Raw genomic sequence first — 15,411 nt, 5'->3', positions numbered from 1 at the left:
AACTAAGTAACTGTTCAGAGTCCACAACAACTAGTGGAGCTAAAATGATGTCTTGATCTTAAAAGGCCTCACTTTTTTGGCTTATGTGTCATTAGATAGAGCACCTAATTGTAATAAATTAATAGACATACAGGATTTTGGCAGATACAGGCACCTACCGCTGTATGTAGTGCTGCTTAATGCTTTCTGTTGCAAGTCTCTGTGTTCTGTTGGTTATATGAAGCATGGGTAAACAGCTTTTTACTTCCATTTCAATGAAGTGTTCCTACCACTTTGTAGTAGGACTTTAAGATTTGGCATTAGGATGGTCCTGATGTGGGAAAAGGATGAATTACATGTGCCTCCTTACATAAGCTTGAGTGTTACTGTGTCACTCATCTTATATATGCCACCTCAACTTATATTCTTATGAAGTAAAGCTCTGATTTCATGCCCTTCTGTTTTTTTAAATTTATAAAAGTTGTTACAGCTTTTATTTGTGTGATGGATACATGCTTGACACCAGGCAGACAAGTGACAAATGCAAACAACTGCAGGGGCAGAAAGAACTATTTATTATGTGAGTGGTATTTCACAGGCAGGAGACCACCTTAGCCAGTGGTTTTCCTTAGGAGGTTGGGTACAACACCACATAAAGGTGTTAAGCAGATGAACTTAATGTTGTATCAGTTCTCTTAGTTCTGGTATGTCCTGATTTCTGAGTTCTTGGTTTTTTTGCACAGTGTAATGAGCCATACCACTAACCTTGAGTGTATAATAGTAGTGGATGAGTTAAGCTTTAAACAAAATAAAACCTGCAAATTTCTAATAACTAGTGAAACTTGTGGAAAAGTTGTAAAATTGCAGATTCAGTTATTTACTTCAATTCTAACATACCTGGGACAAAACCAGCCAGTTTGTGTCGGTTTTGTTTGTGTGTGTGTTGTTTTTTTTTACTGTTAGTAGGTTAATTAGAATGAAATTCCTAATATTTTAAAAACGCATGCTTATTTTCTATTCTTATCAACCCTAAGAGAAATCGGAAAAGTTTAACTGTTAATTGAAAATCCACCCTGTCCAAAGACAGCAAATAAAGGATAAATTTCTTAGACCAGACTTGTTAATTTTTGCATAAGGTAGTTTCATATTTCTGTTCAGCTTTTAAAATTAAATAGGAGCAATTGTGAAGTATGATCCTGTAAACCTGGGAGGAGGAGGGTGGGAGGAAGACTTCACTTAATAGAAGTGTTCCCCTGGAGCAGTATCTTTTAAGGAATTAGAGTATCAGGAAGTCAGGTAGACTACCTTTTTCCTTTAATTAAAGTAGGCTGAGACTGATTAATACCTGTTTCTGACATGTTGTGAAATACACAGAGATCTAGGAGATGTCTTTTCTTTAACACAAAGCATCTTGTCATGTCACCACAAAGGCTGAAATACCCAAACTTAACAAAACATTGTGTGTTTGAAATGTATCTGCCAAAGTAGGGAAGGTAGCAGGAACAGTTAGAAAGTTTTGCCTATCCTGATCTGGTAGAGAACTGAAAATGGAAACAAAAGGGGAGTGCTCTATAGGAAACCCTGACTAGCTTCTATGTCAGGAGTATAAACAAAAATGCTAGGGAAGTGATATGGGGATACAATGGAATTGTTGGTGTGACCAGTGTGGTGAAGCCAAGGACCTTGTAAGAGGGAAGGCTGGACACAGCTGAAGAAAGGGTGGAGCAGGTTAGAAGGCTATTCTGCAGGAATCATTCACATGTGCAGGACATGGCAAAGTCTTACCACTATTTAAAGATTAAATGATAGGTTCATAACATTCTTAATTAAAAAATAAAATTTATACACATTTTTTTCCCCACATAGTCTTTTATGTGACATTTTACAGATATCCTCAAGTTTTTCTGTACCTGGGAAAATTTACCACAAAATTGTGGCAGAAATTAATTAGGCCCTATACTGTTTTTGGGGGGTGTTTGCATATCTAGTTAATCACCTATTGATAGCAGGTGTTTTGTAGATTATGGAAGTTTATATATAGCTAATCAGAGCAATAAATCTGAATTAAAAAAAAACACAAAACAGTAGGGAAAGGGAGCAGGAATATTCAAAGAGTATGAGCTTCAACATGTTTGTAGATGTTTCTCATACATGTCTATAACCTCCTTAGAGATACCCACACAGAACAGACTGACTGTAGGGATTCTATCTAATTTGTTTAGAAGCAAGTAGAGATTAGTTCTTTTTGGTGCTACATTGAATTAATACATCTGTTCATAGTCAACATTACCCACTTTTTGGATAATAAGCTATAACATTTAGTTATGGGAGGTTACAGCATCTGCCTACATAGGATAGAGCTGCTATATATAAGCATAGTCATGACAAGATACAAAAGAATAGTGTCAGGGAGAATCATGCAAATACTTTGTTAAATTCTGGGAGGCAGATGTTCTTCTATTCTCCCTCCCCTAAAAATGATTACAAGATGTCCTGAGATGGGAAGAAGAGATTTTCTGCAAACTGTCCGACCCAGTCCTCAGTAGAAGAAAAGGAAATCCCAAAACTGTTCTTGTCTAAGAGACCCCTGAGAATGTTGAAGGAAGATTTTGCCAGGGTAAGAAAGGAAGTTGGCTATTGTTAGGCCCATTGTAGAAGAATTTGTTCAAAGTATTGTCTTTTTTGTATGTAAATAGTAGGGAGTGTATTCCATGTGGATTTTGTAAACTTCTAAAGTTCTTTTTGAAAGGGTACAGCATTACTGGGATACTTCTTCAAATGTGTGAAGCACTTTTGTATCCTCTGTAGCGGGGAAGTGGAGTCAGCTGTAGCTGTTCAGTAATATTTTGGCATAGGTTGGGCAAGTCCTTCGAGGCAGAGTGTCTAGACTGATTTGGGGATTTTCCTGTGTGGGTTCATTCTTTGGTAAAGAAATCAGCGTCTGTCAAGTTAACATTGCCAGGAGCAACAGGTGATTACGTGAACAGTAGTGGACAAATTATTAACTAAAACCTTGGGAACTTTGGGAAAAGTCAGATTCAGAAAAAGGACTGAAGGGTGAAAATATAAGTGAGGCAGAATTTGGATGTTTAAGTCTAATGCTAGAATTCTGAAAAAACCCACTAAAACTAAAGATATCTAAATCTTCAAGGAACCTCAACTTTTTTTAAACCATTCACCAGGTATATATCACAGAATCACTGAATTGTCAGAGTTGAAAGGGACCTCTAGAGATCATCTAGTCCAACTCCCTCGCCAGAGCAGGATTGCCCGAAGCACATTGCATAGGACTGCATCCAGGCAGGTATATGTATGAGGACAGTGCTACAAGCCAATGCTCTCCTTTCTATGTAGCTTTAGTGTAACTACCCACTTAGTTGGGCCAAGTACTTGGCTGGATAGTGAAGTAGCATGGATTATTTCAGTTTGTTGAAGTTCCTACTTTAGTTCCTTTGATGGTGTAGTAATATAGATTTTAATTAGCTGTATAATAGCATCAAGATGGGAAGTATCTTGAGTTTTTCAATATGCAATCTGAGCATATGAAATAACCTAACAAAGGAAGCCTTTCTGCTGATTTGGTCATGGGTCAGTAGGTTTCTAGATATGATTGTTTGACAAGGAAGTCTGTGCAGCTTTTTAATGTTGAAAGAAAACCTAGTATCTCATTTCTCCTTACATGAGAAGTTTTTATTTATTAACAGTGCCCTTCCATTGTTGTGGTCCATTTTGCCTTGGATTTTTTCTCCGATTTTACTCCCATTTAAAAAGTGGTTTCTTTGGAACTTGAGTTCTGTTCCATTTAATTTCTACTGAAAATTGGTATTTTTTTGTTTTGATGCAAAATTGCAGTGGAGCTAATTTTTTAATAATGGACTTTTGTGGAGGATTTTTGTTTGCCTTTCTTTGTTGATATTCTGGCTGATGCACACAAGACTTTTGCTTAAAAACAGGGTTGTCAAAGTCCTAAATGAATATCCTAATTTGTGCAGTTTACAGGTTATAGTTCAGATATGTTTTCCAGAGATATTTTACAGTTACTTCATCTGGCTTCCTTTTACCCTAGCAGCTTTGTCTTGTGATTTAGAGGGAAAAAATAAAAATAATTCCGCTTCACTGTCCTTAAAATGTACCAAATTCTAAAGAATTCTTTTCAGAACGAATACACTAAATTTATTTTGTCAATAATGCTTTGATTTATTAAAAACCTGAAGCTAGATTGGTGGTCTATTGAGAAAACTATGCTAGTTTAGATATCTCTGTACTTGATTAGTTCTTTGGCACAATGGTAGAGCCAGGATATTGTATGAATCGCCACCTTGCCCTAATTAATTTCTGCCACAAGAATGTTTGGAGAAATTCTAATGCCTTGCATAAGAAAAAAATTTAAAAGTTTTTTTTCTAATGGGATAATTACTTCCATTTTATGGCACTCCTCATCCTGTAGGATCTCAAAACACTTCACAAGTTCACATATTAGCTCTTGGACTGTTTGGCACAGTGGTGCAAAGCTGCCACACCCTGGGTGAACTCTGGCATCTTTCTAACAGTGAAAAGGCATTTTGTCTTCAGATGTAATTTGGAGGGTGTATGTTAGAGACACACACTGCAGTTATTCGAGTTGAAAACTAAACTGGATTATGAGATTATTGTTGTAAATGTTACTGAAGTTACTCTGGTAAGTGTACTGTATCCACAAGAATCACCTGTTTGGCACAGACTCGAAAAATGCTAAATAGTGAGCAAGAATCACTGTATTCAGCATGCATGGGAGACCACCCATCTAAATTGTCATCTGCTGCTTGTTTGGGGAGAGCAAATAAGAAAAAAGGTGGTGATACTAGAGCTTTTATCTCTTAACTACTGACAGTTTAGTGCATCTAAAGGCAAGGTAAAGGACCATTTATGATCTTGTATAATTTCAGTAGATTATTCTCTTAAGTAAATTGTTCAAAGAGTGAATAATCTTATATTTAAAAAAACCCAAAAAACTAAAACATGGTTTTTAACTTGACCTGAATTTTCCTCACCTCTGCTTCTAAGCATGAGTAAATTATCTGTTGGTTACTTAATTGTAGAACTTGATTTATTTAGAAGTATCTACTGGGAGAATGGGAATAGTCACTTCTTTACATTTGTTTATAATAACCTAAATAATCTGTAGTTTTGTACATTGAGATGAGATTTTTGTCTTTGTCCCCGTAACACTTCCAAGTATTTTTCCAATTTACAAGGCAATTTTAAAAGTATAAATAATGAGTCCTTACAGCATTTTGACTACTACTGTTGTCACACAGAATATTAAAATTTCCTTTTTTCTTCTTGACTTTGTAAGTAAAATGCGACTTTTTCAAAAGCTGGAACTGTATATGAGGTTTGAAATTTCTTGTTCAGATTCATGCTCAAAAAGACTCCTCTGTTCTTTTCTGATATCAGAAAAATCATTATTATCTCATGATTAGTCAGGATCTGTTTTGTGAAATCAATATGATTAATAAGTAGCTCTTAGTTCCTCCAGGATTTCATCATCATACCAGTACCATTGTTTTTTCTCACCTAGTTTGTATTCTCATTTTCATTGTGCTAGTTTTTTTTTTGTGTACTTTGTTGGAGTTACATTAGGGGTATATCTATTTGTGTGACACAAGGAGAGAGACTGAGGAAAAGTCTGAGGTTTGATTTTTTTTATTTTTCATTTATTTGTTGTTCTGTTTCAGGATGTATGTGTAAACTTGGACTTTTCTAGCAGTGATGCTCATCCCAGTTGCCAGTCATATGGACACAACATGTGCCGAGTCCTGGCTGCTAGGGCACCTTATGTCCACGCTGCAAATGATGACACATGCCTTAGCAGGTGTCCTTGCATGACTTTCACCTTGATTCCACCACAAGGGAAGTGATTTTGAGCTCTCCAGCAGCACAATCAAGTGCAATTTGTATAATTCTGAGCAGGGATGCAGGGAAGAGTTACATCAGAAAGAATCTCTCCTGCACATTAAGTTGGTAATGTAGACACAGCCCTTGACATTTCTTGTTTGTGCTTACCAGTATCCTGCTTTTTTTTCCTTCCCCCCGCCCCCCTTTTTTTTTCAGAATGATGGTATTAGTATTTTAATGAGTTTGGTGTAAAGTCAAGTACACGTACTTCCTTTACAGGATGATTGCTTTTTTTGGATGTCTCCTTTTGCAGAGACAGAGGCAGCAGCAGCCAGAAAAAAGATTTAAGACTTAAAGAGTAGTCTTTGGTAATAGAATCGTTTAGGTTGGAAAGACCTTTAAGATCATTATGTCCAACTGTTAACCTCACATTGCCACATCCACCACTAAACCATGTCCCTAAGCAGCGCATATACGCGTACTTTAAATACCTCCAGGGATGGCAACTCAGCTCCTTCCCTGGGCAACCTGTTCCAATGCTTTATAAGCCTTTTGGCAAACGTTTTTTCCCTAATAACCCTCTAAACCTCCCCTGGCACAACTTGAGGCAATGATGCAAACACTGTCATAATAATTCTGTAGGTTATCTGCAAGTGTCCTAAAGCATGGGTTTAAGAACAGAAAAGACAGCTCTTATACTTCCTCAAAAGAATTAAAAAACTTAATCTTTATTTCTTCTATCCAGAGTCACACTTAAGGATTCTGGGGCTAGGACCTAGTTTTGTGATTGTATTTCAGCTTCTATTTCATTTTGAGGTGAGGGCTAGAAAATGACAGTCAATAAAATTAATATCTCTTATAATTGTATAGTTACCATAATTAATTGTTTTTGTTGTAGTGATTCCTTGTTAAATGTAAATCAAAGTGAATGACACTTTTTCTTAGCAGTTTTGAAAGAATGGGACACGAAAACAAGGGTTTTTCAATCCAGCTCATTTGTCCTAGATTCTGTCATTATCAGATTCCTGTGTGATTTGTTGCTCAGGAGAAACTTCAAGGACCCTGTCTAAAACAGAAATATCCACATAAAAATGTAGTTCCTGCATCTAACACGATTTTGTTTAATTTATGCTCAGAAGTGCAAACTTTGATTGTAAGTATTTGTTCTCTGCATCTGTTTGTCTTTCTGAATCTTGCTGAGTCTGTGCTTTCATTTCTAATAATATTTTAAAGTTTTAATTGCACATTTTATTCCATTTCATAGAGTCATACAATCGTTTGGATTGGAAAAGACCCTTAAAATCATTATTTCAATCAAAATTGACAGAGATGTAGAGAGTTCTGTGAGCTAAAGTCCCTACATAGTTTTAAAAAAATCGAGTGTAAGGAGGAGGGAAACCTTAATTACTATCATCACCAGGAGGAGGCTTGAGCCTCTGAAGCTTTGTGCTCTTAGTCCTTCCACTCCATGGCTGAAATACAGACTTAGCTGTTATCTTCTGTTTTTCTAGGTTGCACACATTTTAGCACATGGGATCTCGGAACCAACGAGTTATTAAGTTCTTGAGTGTATGGAGTTATTGAATTTAGTGATCTTAGAAGCACCTTGAGTACTAAAATATTTTAGTGGGCAGTCAGGAAGTGCTCAGGAAATGTGGCAGAAGAGTGCAGGGAAATCATGGCATGTGTAGAGAGGGCACTTGCAGTTGCTGCAATGGGAGATGATGGGGTATAGATACAGATCTGTAGAAAAACCAACTTGCTTAATTCTGTAAAAGAGTAAATTGCTCTATCTTTATTCTCTTCACTGTGAGGCTCTACTGCATCTGGATATATGTCACAGCAGGTTTAATAATTCACTACAGTAGGAATTGTTTTAGAGATAAGCTTATCTGAATGCACATTAATATAATTGTTCCCTTGTTCGTGTGTTTCCTCCTTTTTGTTGCTTCTCTTATTTCTCACTTATCTGTGGTGTATTGCTGTAGGATGAGTGCTTGCTGCAAATACACTGTTGCATTCAGCATTTTTTTTTTTTTCCCATGGTAATGAACATAGCAAAAAAATCTTTATTGAAGATGATAAAAATAGACCGAGTCAGGTTCAGCAAAAGCTTGCGTCTGCTTCTTTTTTAGCTTAGTAAAATGTTCCTGATGATGAATGTCGTCTGGTACTTCTGTCCCCAGAACTACCTATTAGAATGCTTTGAATATTCAAGAGCTCAAAAGCATTTTTAAATAACATATTTCCTTCTCTGTCATTTAAAGAGCTAAACTAATATGTTTTCTTTCTTTTGTGGATATGTTTTGTGCCAGTACTTCCAGCTGTTTCCACCATTTCCAATCTGTGGTCTGAAACTTAAACTATGTCTATTGTTTCACAAAGCTATGTATGCATGTCAAGTTAGTTAACTGTACTCCATCAAACTTAATGTTAAAAAGCCTTTTAGTAAAAAAGGTACTGTAGAAATATAAGAGTTTTAAACAGATTATACATCTAGAGCCAATTTACATTACAATAAAGAAATAGAGAAGACTTAGGATGAGAGTATTTGCATGCCTGGGTCAGTAAGATTTTTCGTCATAGATATTGTACAGCTTTTTATTATAGGCACTCCTTGAAAATGCTGAATTTATTAATGAAATTTCTTAGAGGAATATGGAAGCTTTTAAACTTTGTGCCTTAAATATGGATTTAAAATTTCACTTGTGGAGCTGTTTAGTGTACGGGTAATACATAAACTAAGCCAGTCTTGACCTGATACTTTCATTTCATTGTTTTCCTCTGACATCAGTGCATCAGACTTGCAGAAAAGTATACTGTGACAATATGTTTAGGTTTAAACAATTACAGATAATTAGAGTGGTAAATGTCAAGATGTACAAGTGTTAGTGAAATATGCATTTAATTATCACTTTGCTTTGTGTCGTATTTCATCCCTTGAAGCCAGCAATACCCTCAAGATGCTTTGGCCCATTTATGGAACTCCTCCACTCCCTACTAATTATCTGTAATTAATACTTTGCTAAAAAGTTGGAATTGCTTAGTCTTGTCCCAGTATCATTCATTACCCATATATTGAAAAACATAATTTTAATTTAAATGAAATTCTTTCACAGATGATTTTTTTCTGAAATTTTCTCTTTCATTCTGAGGCAAAAGAAAAATATTTTAAAATTTGTATTAGTACAAAATAGTTTGTGTTCTACTAGAAATTTTTTCTTAAAAACAAAACCAAACCAAAAAAGAAAACATTTTAGTAACAAATATTTGCAATTGAGAATCACTAGGCCATTTATGGTTTCCTTGGAAATTTATCTCTGAACCTCTTTATTTTTGGGTTGCAATCATGACAAACTAAAAAAACCAAAAAATACTAATTTAAAAAAATAGAAAAATTATAACTATGATTTTATAAGACATAGGTGTGTTTTAATGGTAAAATTTAGGTGTATAATGCTGATTAATTCATTGAACTTCACAGATGCATTATAAAACAAGAGTAGAAACTAAAAATTTTATTCATATTTTCAATTAAAATTCTTGAGGAAACTATTAAAAAAAAAAGAGCAAGTTGTATTGCAGCACTTTTCTTTAATCTACTTAGACTTCTGCATTCTTGAAAATTTTGAATTCCTGAATCCTTGAGAAGACTGAATTACGGAGCACAATATCTGGACAGTCACATTTTATTCAAAACAAAAATTTGTAGAAAAATGGTTACTTTTGACACAATGGAAGGGTTATTTCAGCTTTTGTAAAGCTTACGCATCGCAGAGCCAATTGTTGTTCTTTAAGGTTTTAACCAGCACCTTGCTTGAGGTTGCTGAAGCTGATAACAGCCTTCTTGTTAAGGCTCTTTAAGGAAACTGAACAGATTTGGGAAAGCGATAAGGATTTACCAGAAAAGATTATTTTCTAGAAGACAAGAAATAATGTGAAGTGCATGAGCAGTTTTCATAGTAAATCACCAATGGAGTTTTGTGAAGATCTGTGTTGGGACCTGTGCAGTTCATTTTGTTCATAAATAATTTTGGAGGTGGCCTTTGGTGGGGGGAGCGGAAAGTACTAGAGATAAAGGCTAACTAAGAAGGATGTTATGATAAAATTGATAGGTAAATGCAGATAAATGGAAAGGAAGATAAAAAGGTTGATCAAAGTGTGAAGTAACTTCCACTTAAAATGACTGAATATATGTTGGTTTCTTTACCCGTGGAAAGGTGTGAGATGTAGTGGAGTATTTTGAAAGGGCTGAGAAGGTGGTTTTGCCATCCCTTTTCTGTCAGAACAACAGAGCATGTGATGAAGAGCGTGATGAATCAAATGATCCCTGGTGCAGGTGCCAAAAAAATACTGTTCTTCAAAAAGTAATTAGGTGAATAGGATTATAACGTTATATAAGGCCAATGGAGTGTTCTGGGAAAGTATGATAATGTGATTTATCTTTTTCTTATTTACTTACCCTTCACTATTCTCTGTCAACGTCTGCTAGAGACTGGGCACTGGGCTTGCCAGCCTGTGGTATTGTCAAATACATCCATTTTTACGAAAGACACTACCTTAAGTTATCCTTCCTTGTCAAGTGTAGTTCATGATTCTGGATGGCCTGGTAATCCATCCTGGGGTGCATTAGAAAGGGTGTGGTTAGTAGGTCAAGAGAGGTTCTCCTCCCCCTCTATTCTGCATTGGTGAGGCCGCATCTGAAGTATTATGTCCAGTTCTGGGCCCCTTAGTTCAAGAAGGACAGGGAACTGCTCGAAAGAGTCCAGCACAGAGCTACTAAGATGATTAAGGGAGTGGAACATCTCCCTTATGAGGAAAGGCTGAGGGAGCTGGGTCTCTTTAGCTTGGAGAAAAGGAGACTGAGGGGTGACCTTATCAATGTTTACAAATATGTAAGGGGTGAGTGTCAGGGGGACGGAGTTAGGCTTTTCTCAGTGATGACCAGTGATAGGACAAGGGGTAATGGGTGTAAATTGGAGCATAGGAGGTTCACGGTGAATATCCGAAAATTTTTTTTTACTGTAAGAGTGACAGAGCACTGGAACAGGCTGCCCAGGGAGGTTGTGGAGTCTCCTTCACTGGAGACATTCAAAACCCAGCTGGATGCGTTCCTGTGTGATGTACTCTAGGTGACCCTGCTCTGGCAGGGGGGTTGGACTAGATGATCTTTCGAGGTCCCTTCCAGCCCCTAAGATTCTATGATAATTTAACAACACAAGAATAGACTAGAACGTTCTTATCTTAATCTTAAGAGAATTCTGTCTGATAAGCAATCAGTTCCTGCTTTTGTACACACCTGTGTTTTGGCTCGAGATTCTGTGTCCTACTCAGTTTCCCATTAATAGGATTCTTCAAATCAGTATCTATAGGAAACCAAACTGCTTGGGAAGGATGTGTTGAGAGAATAATACCTCTTCTAGATCACTAGAAAGTGGACAAACTTTTAATTTTTTAAATTTTATTTAAATCTGGAAGTCTCACAGTAGCATAAAACTGCTATTTTGTGTGTAGATAATTGAAGAAAAATGTAAAGTGAAAAATGTAAAGGAATACAGAGGAACAACTGTGTCAAGAGACTTGAAGCACCCAAATGGAATTAGTTTGTGGTTATAAAATGTTTATTTACTTCTGTAACACTTTGCTGGATTTGATGTAAAGTTGGAGGTGTTTTATTTCTAATTCATCGTAGACGTCTCTACCTAATACAGTGTGTATTATTCTGGACAGGACTGTTGAGATGTATAATTAATGAAATAAAATATGCTTAGAAGTATGATTTCTCAGATTGATTAAGAATATTTATTCTTTTCTAATTACTACAGTGTACAGACTATGACCTGGATTATGGAACTGAATGTTTGCATCTGGCTCTGAAATACTGTAAAACAAATGCCAAACTTGTTGAAGGAACAGCTGACCTGTGGAAGGTAAAGGAAGTAATACCTTATTTTTTAATTTATCTTTTAAAAGTAATAAAATTCATGTTACCATAAAATTTCAGATACGTTTTTAATTGTAATAGGCTTTTCTCTTCGGAATTTCAAAGTAGTTTTTTTATTACCATGAGGTTTTTTAGAGCTCACTGTTGTAGACAGACTTGGGCAGATGTTACCTGAGATAATCAATTAAGAGAATTTTTATCTGGAAGAAGGAAAGCCAACTAGGTAACTGAATAACCTGAGAATCTGTAAAACTAAAAATCCACGATCTCTGAAACTAAGAACACTTATGAGATGAGCTTTCTCCTGTTATTTCTATATCTTTTGTCTATTTTAATCCACTTTTCACTTCTTCTCTGCTGCTAAATACTTGGATAACAGCATTTAGATTTTTAGAGCAGTTTATTACATTCAGTAATTCTTCTAATGTTTAAGACCGTTTAAACTGATCTTCTAAAATTCTTTTAAACATCATTCACCTTGTCTGATACCTCTGTGTTCCTGATGACTGACAAAGCAAGTGTGTATACAGGTGCCAAAGGATCCATCTCTGCTGCTTAACAGTATCCCATTTAATTGTTTTGGATGGTGGGATGCGATTCTTTCTCAGTAGCTGTCGTGTCATGCAATTTTTAAGTGTTTCTTTGTTATTATTCATTGCCACATTGAAGGATCTGGAAGCAGCTAAAATAACTCCGTCTGTCTTTGACAGGAAATTTCCTCCAATGGGACATGATATCCAATAATATGACAGTAAATCTTACACAGAAAGGTAATTTCCTGAATCTGCAGTGCAAATTTCCTGTGCAATTTAGCAGCAAAATTTAGTTATGCATTGGTTGCATACATCAAATTCCCTCAATATGTTTCTGGGGACATAGCCTTTCTGAAACAGTTTAAAGTGTCTGTTTTCCTCTAACATCTTCTAAGGGACAGATTATGTCATGCATATTTGCATTACATCACTTCTTGGATGGTTTCATTGCTTTCCTTACAGAGCATGGTACTTAGAGGAAAGGTAACAAAATAACCCATCATATTAGTTTCATTCTTTGTAAGGGGGGATCGTTCCCAAGTAGTGAAAAGTTGCAGTCTGACAGTTGAGAGAGAAGGGCATATAGGAAAACAAATAAACAAACACTTGTCTGATGATTTTGAGGCTTTGCTAAATAGATATAGTAGATTGATTATTTTGCAGAGAAGCAGAGAAATGTTTAATATATTAGACTATTTTGGCTTTGCTGAATAAACAGATGATGGTTTCATATTCCATGATAGTAAGGTATGTGTTGAGCTTTAGTGTTTGGCCTAGTGATATTCTGGATTGCAACAATAATGTTCAGAAAATTTTGGAACAGTAGACACTCAAGAGATCAAAATGAAAATTAATGTTGTTTCTTGGAGAGAATCTGAGTAGTTAGAAGCCTGTAAGGTCAATACTGATCAAGAAAAAAGGGTGCACTGCTAGAGGCAGAACTTGGTTAATAAAGAGTTAAGGGACTAATGTGATTAATGTCAAGCAACATGGAATTTACATATTTTGTGAGATTAACTTCAAGCCCTTTTTACAAGATTACAGTCTTTACTGCTGAAGACAGTAGTGCTGATAGACTATGTAGTTGGCATAAGTTTGACTTGTTACTACATGGCATCTTAATTAAAAATAGGATTACTTTAGTTGCACTAGTCCTCACTAAACAGATTAAAATTTGGGTAACTGATATGTTTCAAAGGATAATTCTCACTACTACAGTTCTATAGAAACTGTTATTGTCTCTAAGCTATTTAATGATTGTCTGATAAAGTTTGCAGAAAACATAGAGATTTGAGGTTTTGCAAATGAAAATATAATTGATCAGAAGTAAGCTATTGATAAGGAGTGCTTGGCAAGCAATTTAAACAAGAGTAATGCTTTTTACTGCAGCCAAAGATAAAGAAGTGTTTTTATAAACAACAAAGTATAGGCCATATCTAGAGAATTGTTCTAGGAAGACAGTGTATTTGAACATGGTGTAGGATCACAGAGCACGGCCAGTTTCCACTGTGGGCAAAATACCTTATGTCAGCCACTGATACACAAACAAGAATACAACATTAGAAGAGAGATGTTCTAGTATTACAAGAGCATCTAGAATACTATGGTCAAATCTGGGCTACAGCTCTGTACAGCTGTTGATAGAGAAGGTTCAGATAAGACAATGATAAAGAAGAGTAAGTGATAATTTGATAAAACTATAGAGATTCAGCTTAGTACTGTGATATTAAAAAAAACCAACACAACAAATGGATGAGATAGGTCTCTCTCCTGCAAAGTGAGAGAGAACTCTTGTGTGTCATATTTTTTACTTTTTTTTCCACTATAATTTGTTCACCTCACCTGGGTTGTGAGAATGGGGAGTACCATCTTAATTTCTGATACAGAGAGACAGTTAAAATATTCTTCCCAATTGATTTGGCTAGTTCTGAATTGCTTCTGGCTGAGGTGAGCCTGGAATGAAAATCCATTTTTATGAAACTAGAGGTAATGCAATATGGCTTGTCAGAACAATAAACCTGTGTTGACTAGCCTTAAAAGTTGTTTAAAACAAATTCATACGAAACCCATCAATGGTCAGAATTGAACTAAAGAGTGTATCTGTTGTGGTTGCCAGGCTTTTGAATAAATCTGTAAATTGCAAGAACACCTCTCAATCCACAAAAGAAAATCCAGAAACGTTATGAATACTTTTAGAGAACCTCTGGTTCGTACTGAAAGGGATGTAGAGAATTCTTCACTCCCTGATTGGCAAGTGGTGGTCACCTGGGGGAGCTGGCAGAGTTTTTCTCTCTGTCAATTTTACTGTTTTCCTAAAGCTTATAGGATCGTAGAGTATGGAAGGAATATATGAGAATAGTGTGATACAGTCTCAGATTATTTATTTCTCTTGGAAACCACCCTTAAAAGTATTTGCTGATGTCTGACTCAGAATTTTAGTAGTTCATTCTTATTTTTTTATTCTTCTGTGTTTTCTTGAAGGCTGGTGCTAGTTTATAAAGTCACTTATTTTTAAAACCAGACCATTTTAAAATACTTTTGCATCTCAAAGAAGCTGTGAAGCTTAGAATATGTGAGACCACTATTTACAGAGCTTACAGTCTTGTTTCTTGGAAGGTTTTTAAATTTTAACCTCTTACAGTTATACTGAAAGTTCAGTGTAAAAGCTCTCTAGAAACAGGTAATTAGAAAGAAATCTTGCAGCAAAATTGGTCACTCAGAAATTCTTTTTCCTTAAACCATTGATTCTTCCCAACCATATGTAAGCTCAGACGCCAAAGATTTCTCAGGCTAGATTGATTCTCTGGTAGCTTCTCCTGCAGGACAAGATGTGGGGACACAAGTAAATTTTAAATTTAAAAATAATATAATTCCTTGAAGAAATTTAGAGTAATGAGAAAGTTAATATTATTAATCTGTTTCTGACTACAGTACACAGCTTAATTTATGAGATGGAAAGGAAAGCAGTTAAAAGAAGGCTTATGTTCAGGTCAAATAATAATTTACTTGGAGACTAAAATGCTAATACTTAAAATAGTGTGATTCTACTGTAAGATTTACTTTGCAGCACTAAATCTT

General features: G+C 35.6%; 1 protein-coding gene across 1 annotated transcript in view; it reads left to right on the top strand.

The window, feature by feature from the left end:
• The window catches only part of ISPD (isoprenoid synthase domain containing), a 101,464-nt gene that overhangs the window by 19,964 nt on the left and 66,089 nt on the right, over window positions 1-15,411 (top strand). Inside the window, exon 3 of the mRNA XM_009994939.1 lies at window positions 11,682-11,786. Coding sequence (XP_009993241.1) covers window positions 11,682-11,786 — 105 coding nt within the window. The remainder of the gene's footprint in view (window positions 1-11,681; window positions 11,787-15,411) is intronic.

This window comes from Chaetura pelagica, unplaced genomic scaffold (genome assembly GCF_000747805.2).
Source record: "Chaetura pelagica isolate M959 unplaced genomic scaffold, ChaPel_1.0 scaffold12, whole genome shotgun sequence".
Classification (NCBI taxonomy): Eukaryota; Metazoa; Chordata; class Aves; order Apodiformes; family Apodidae; genus Chaetura; species Chaetura pelagica.
This window is presented reverse-complemented; position numbering and strand designations above follow the sequence as displayed.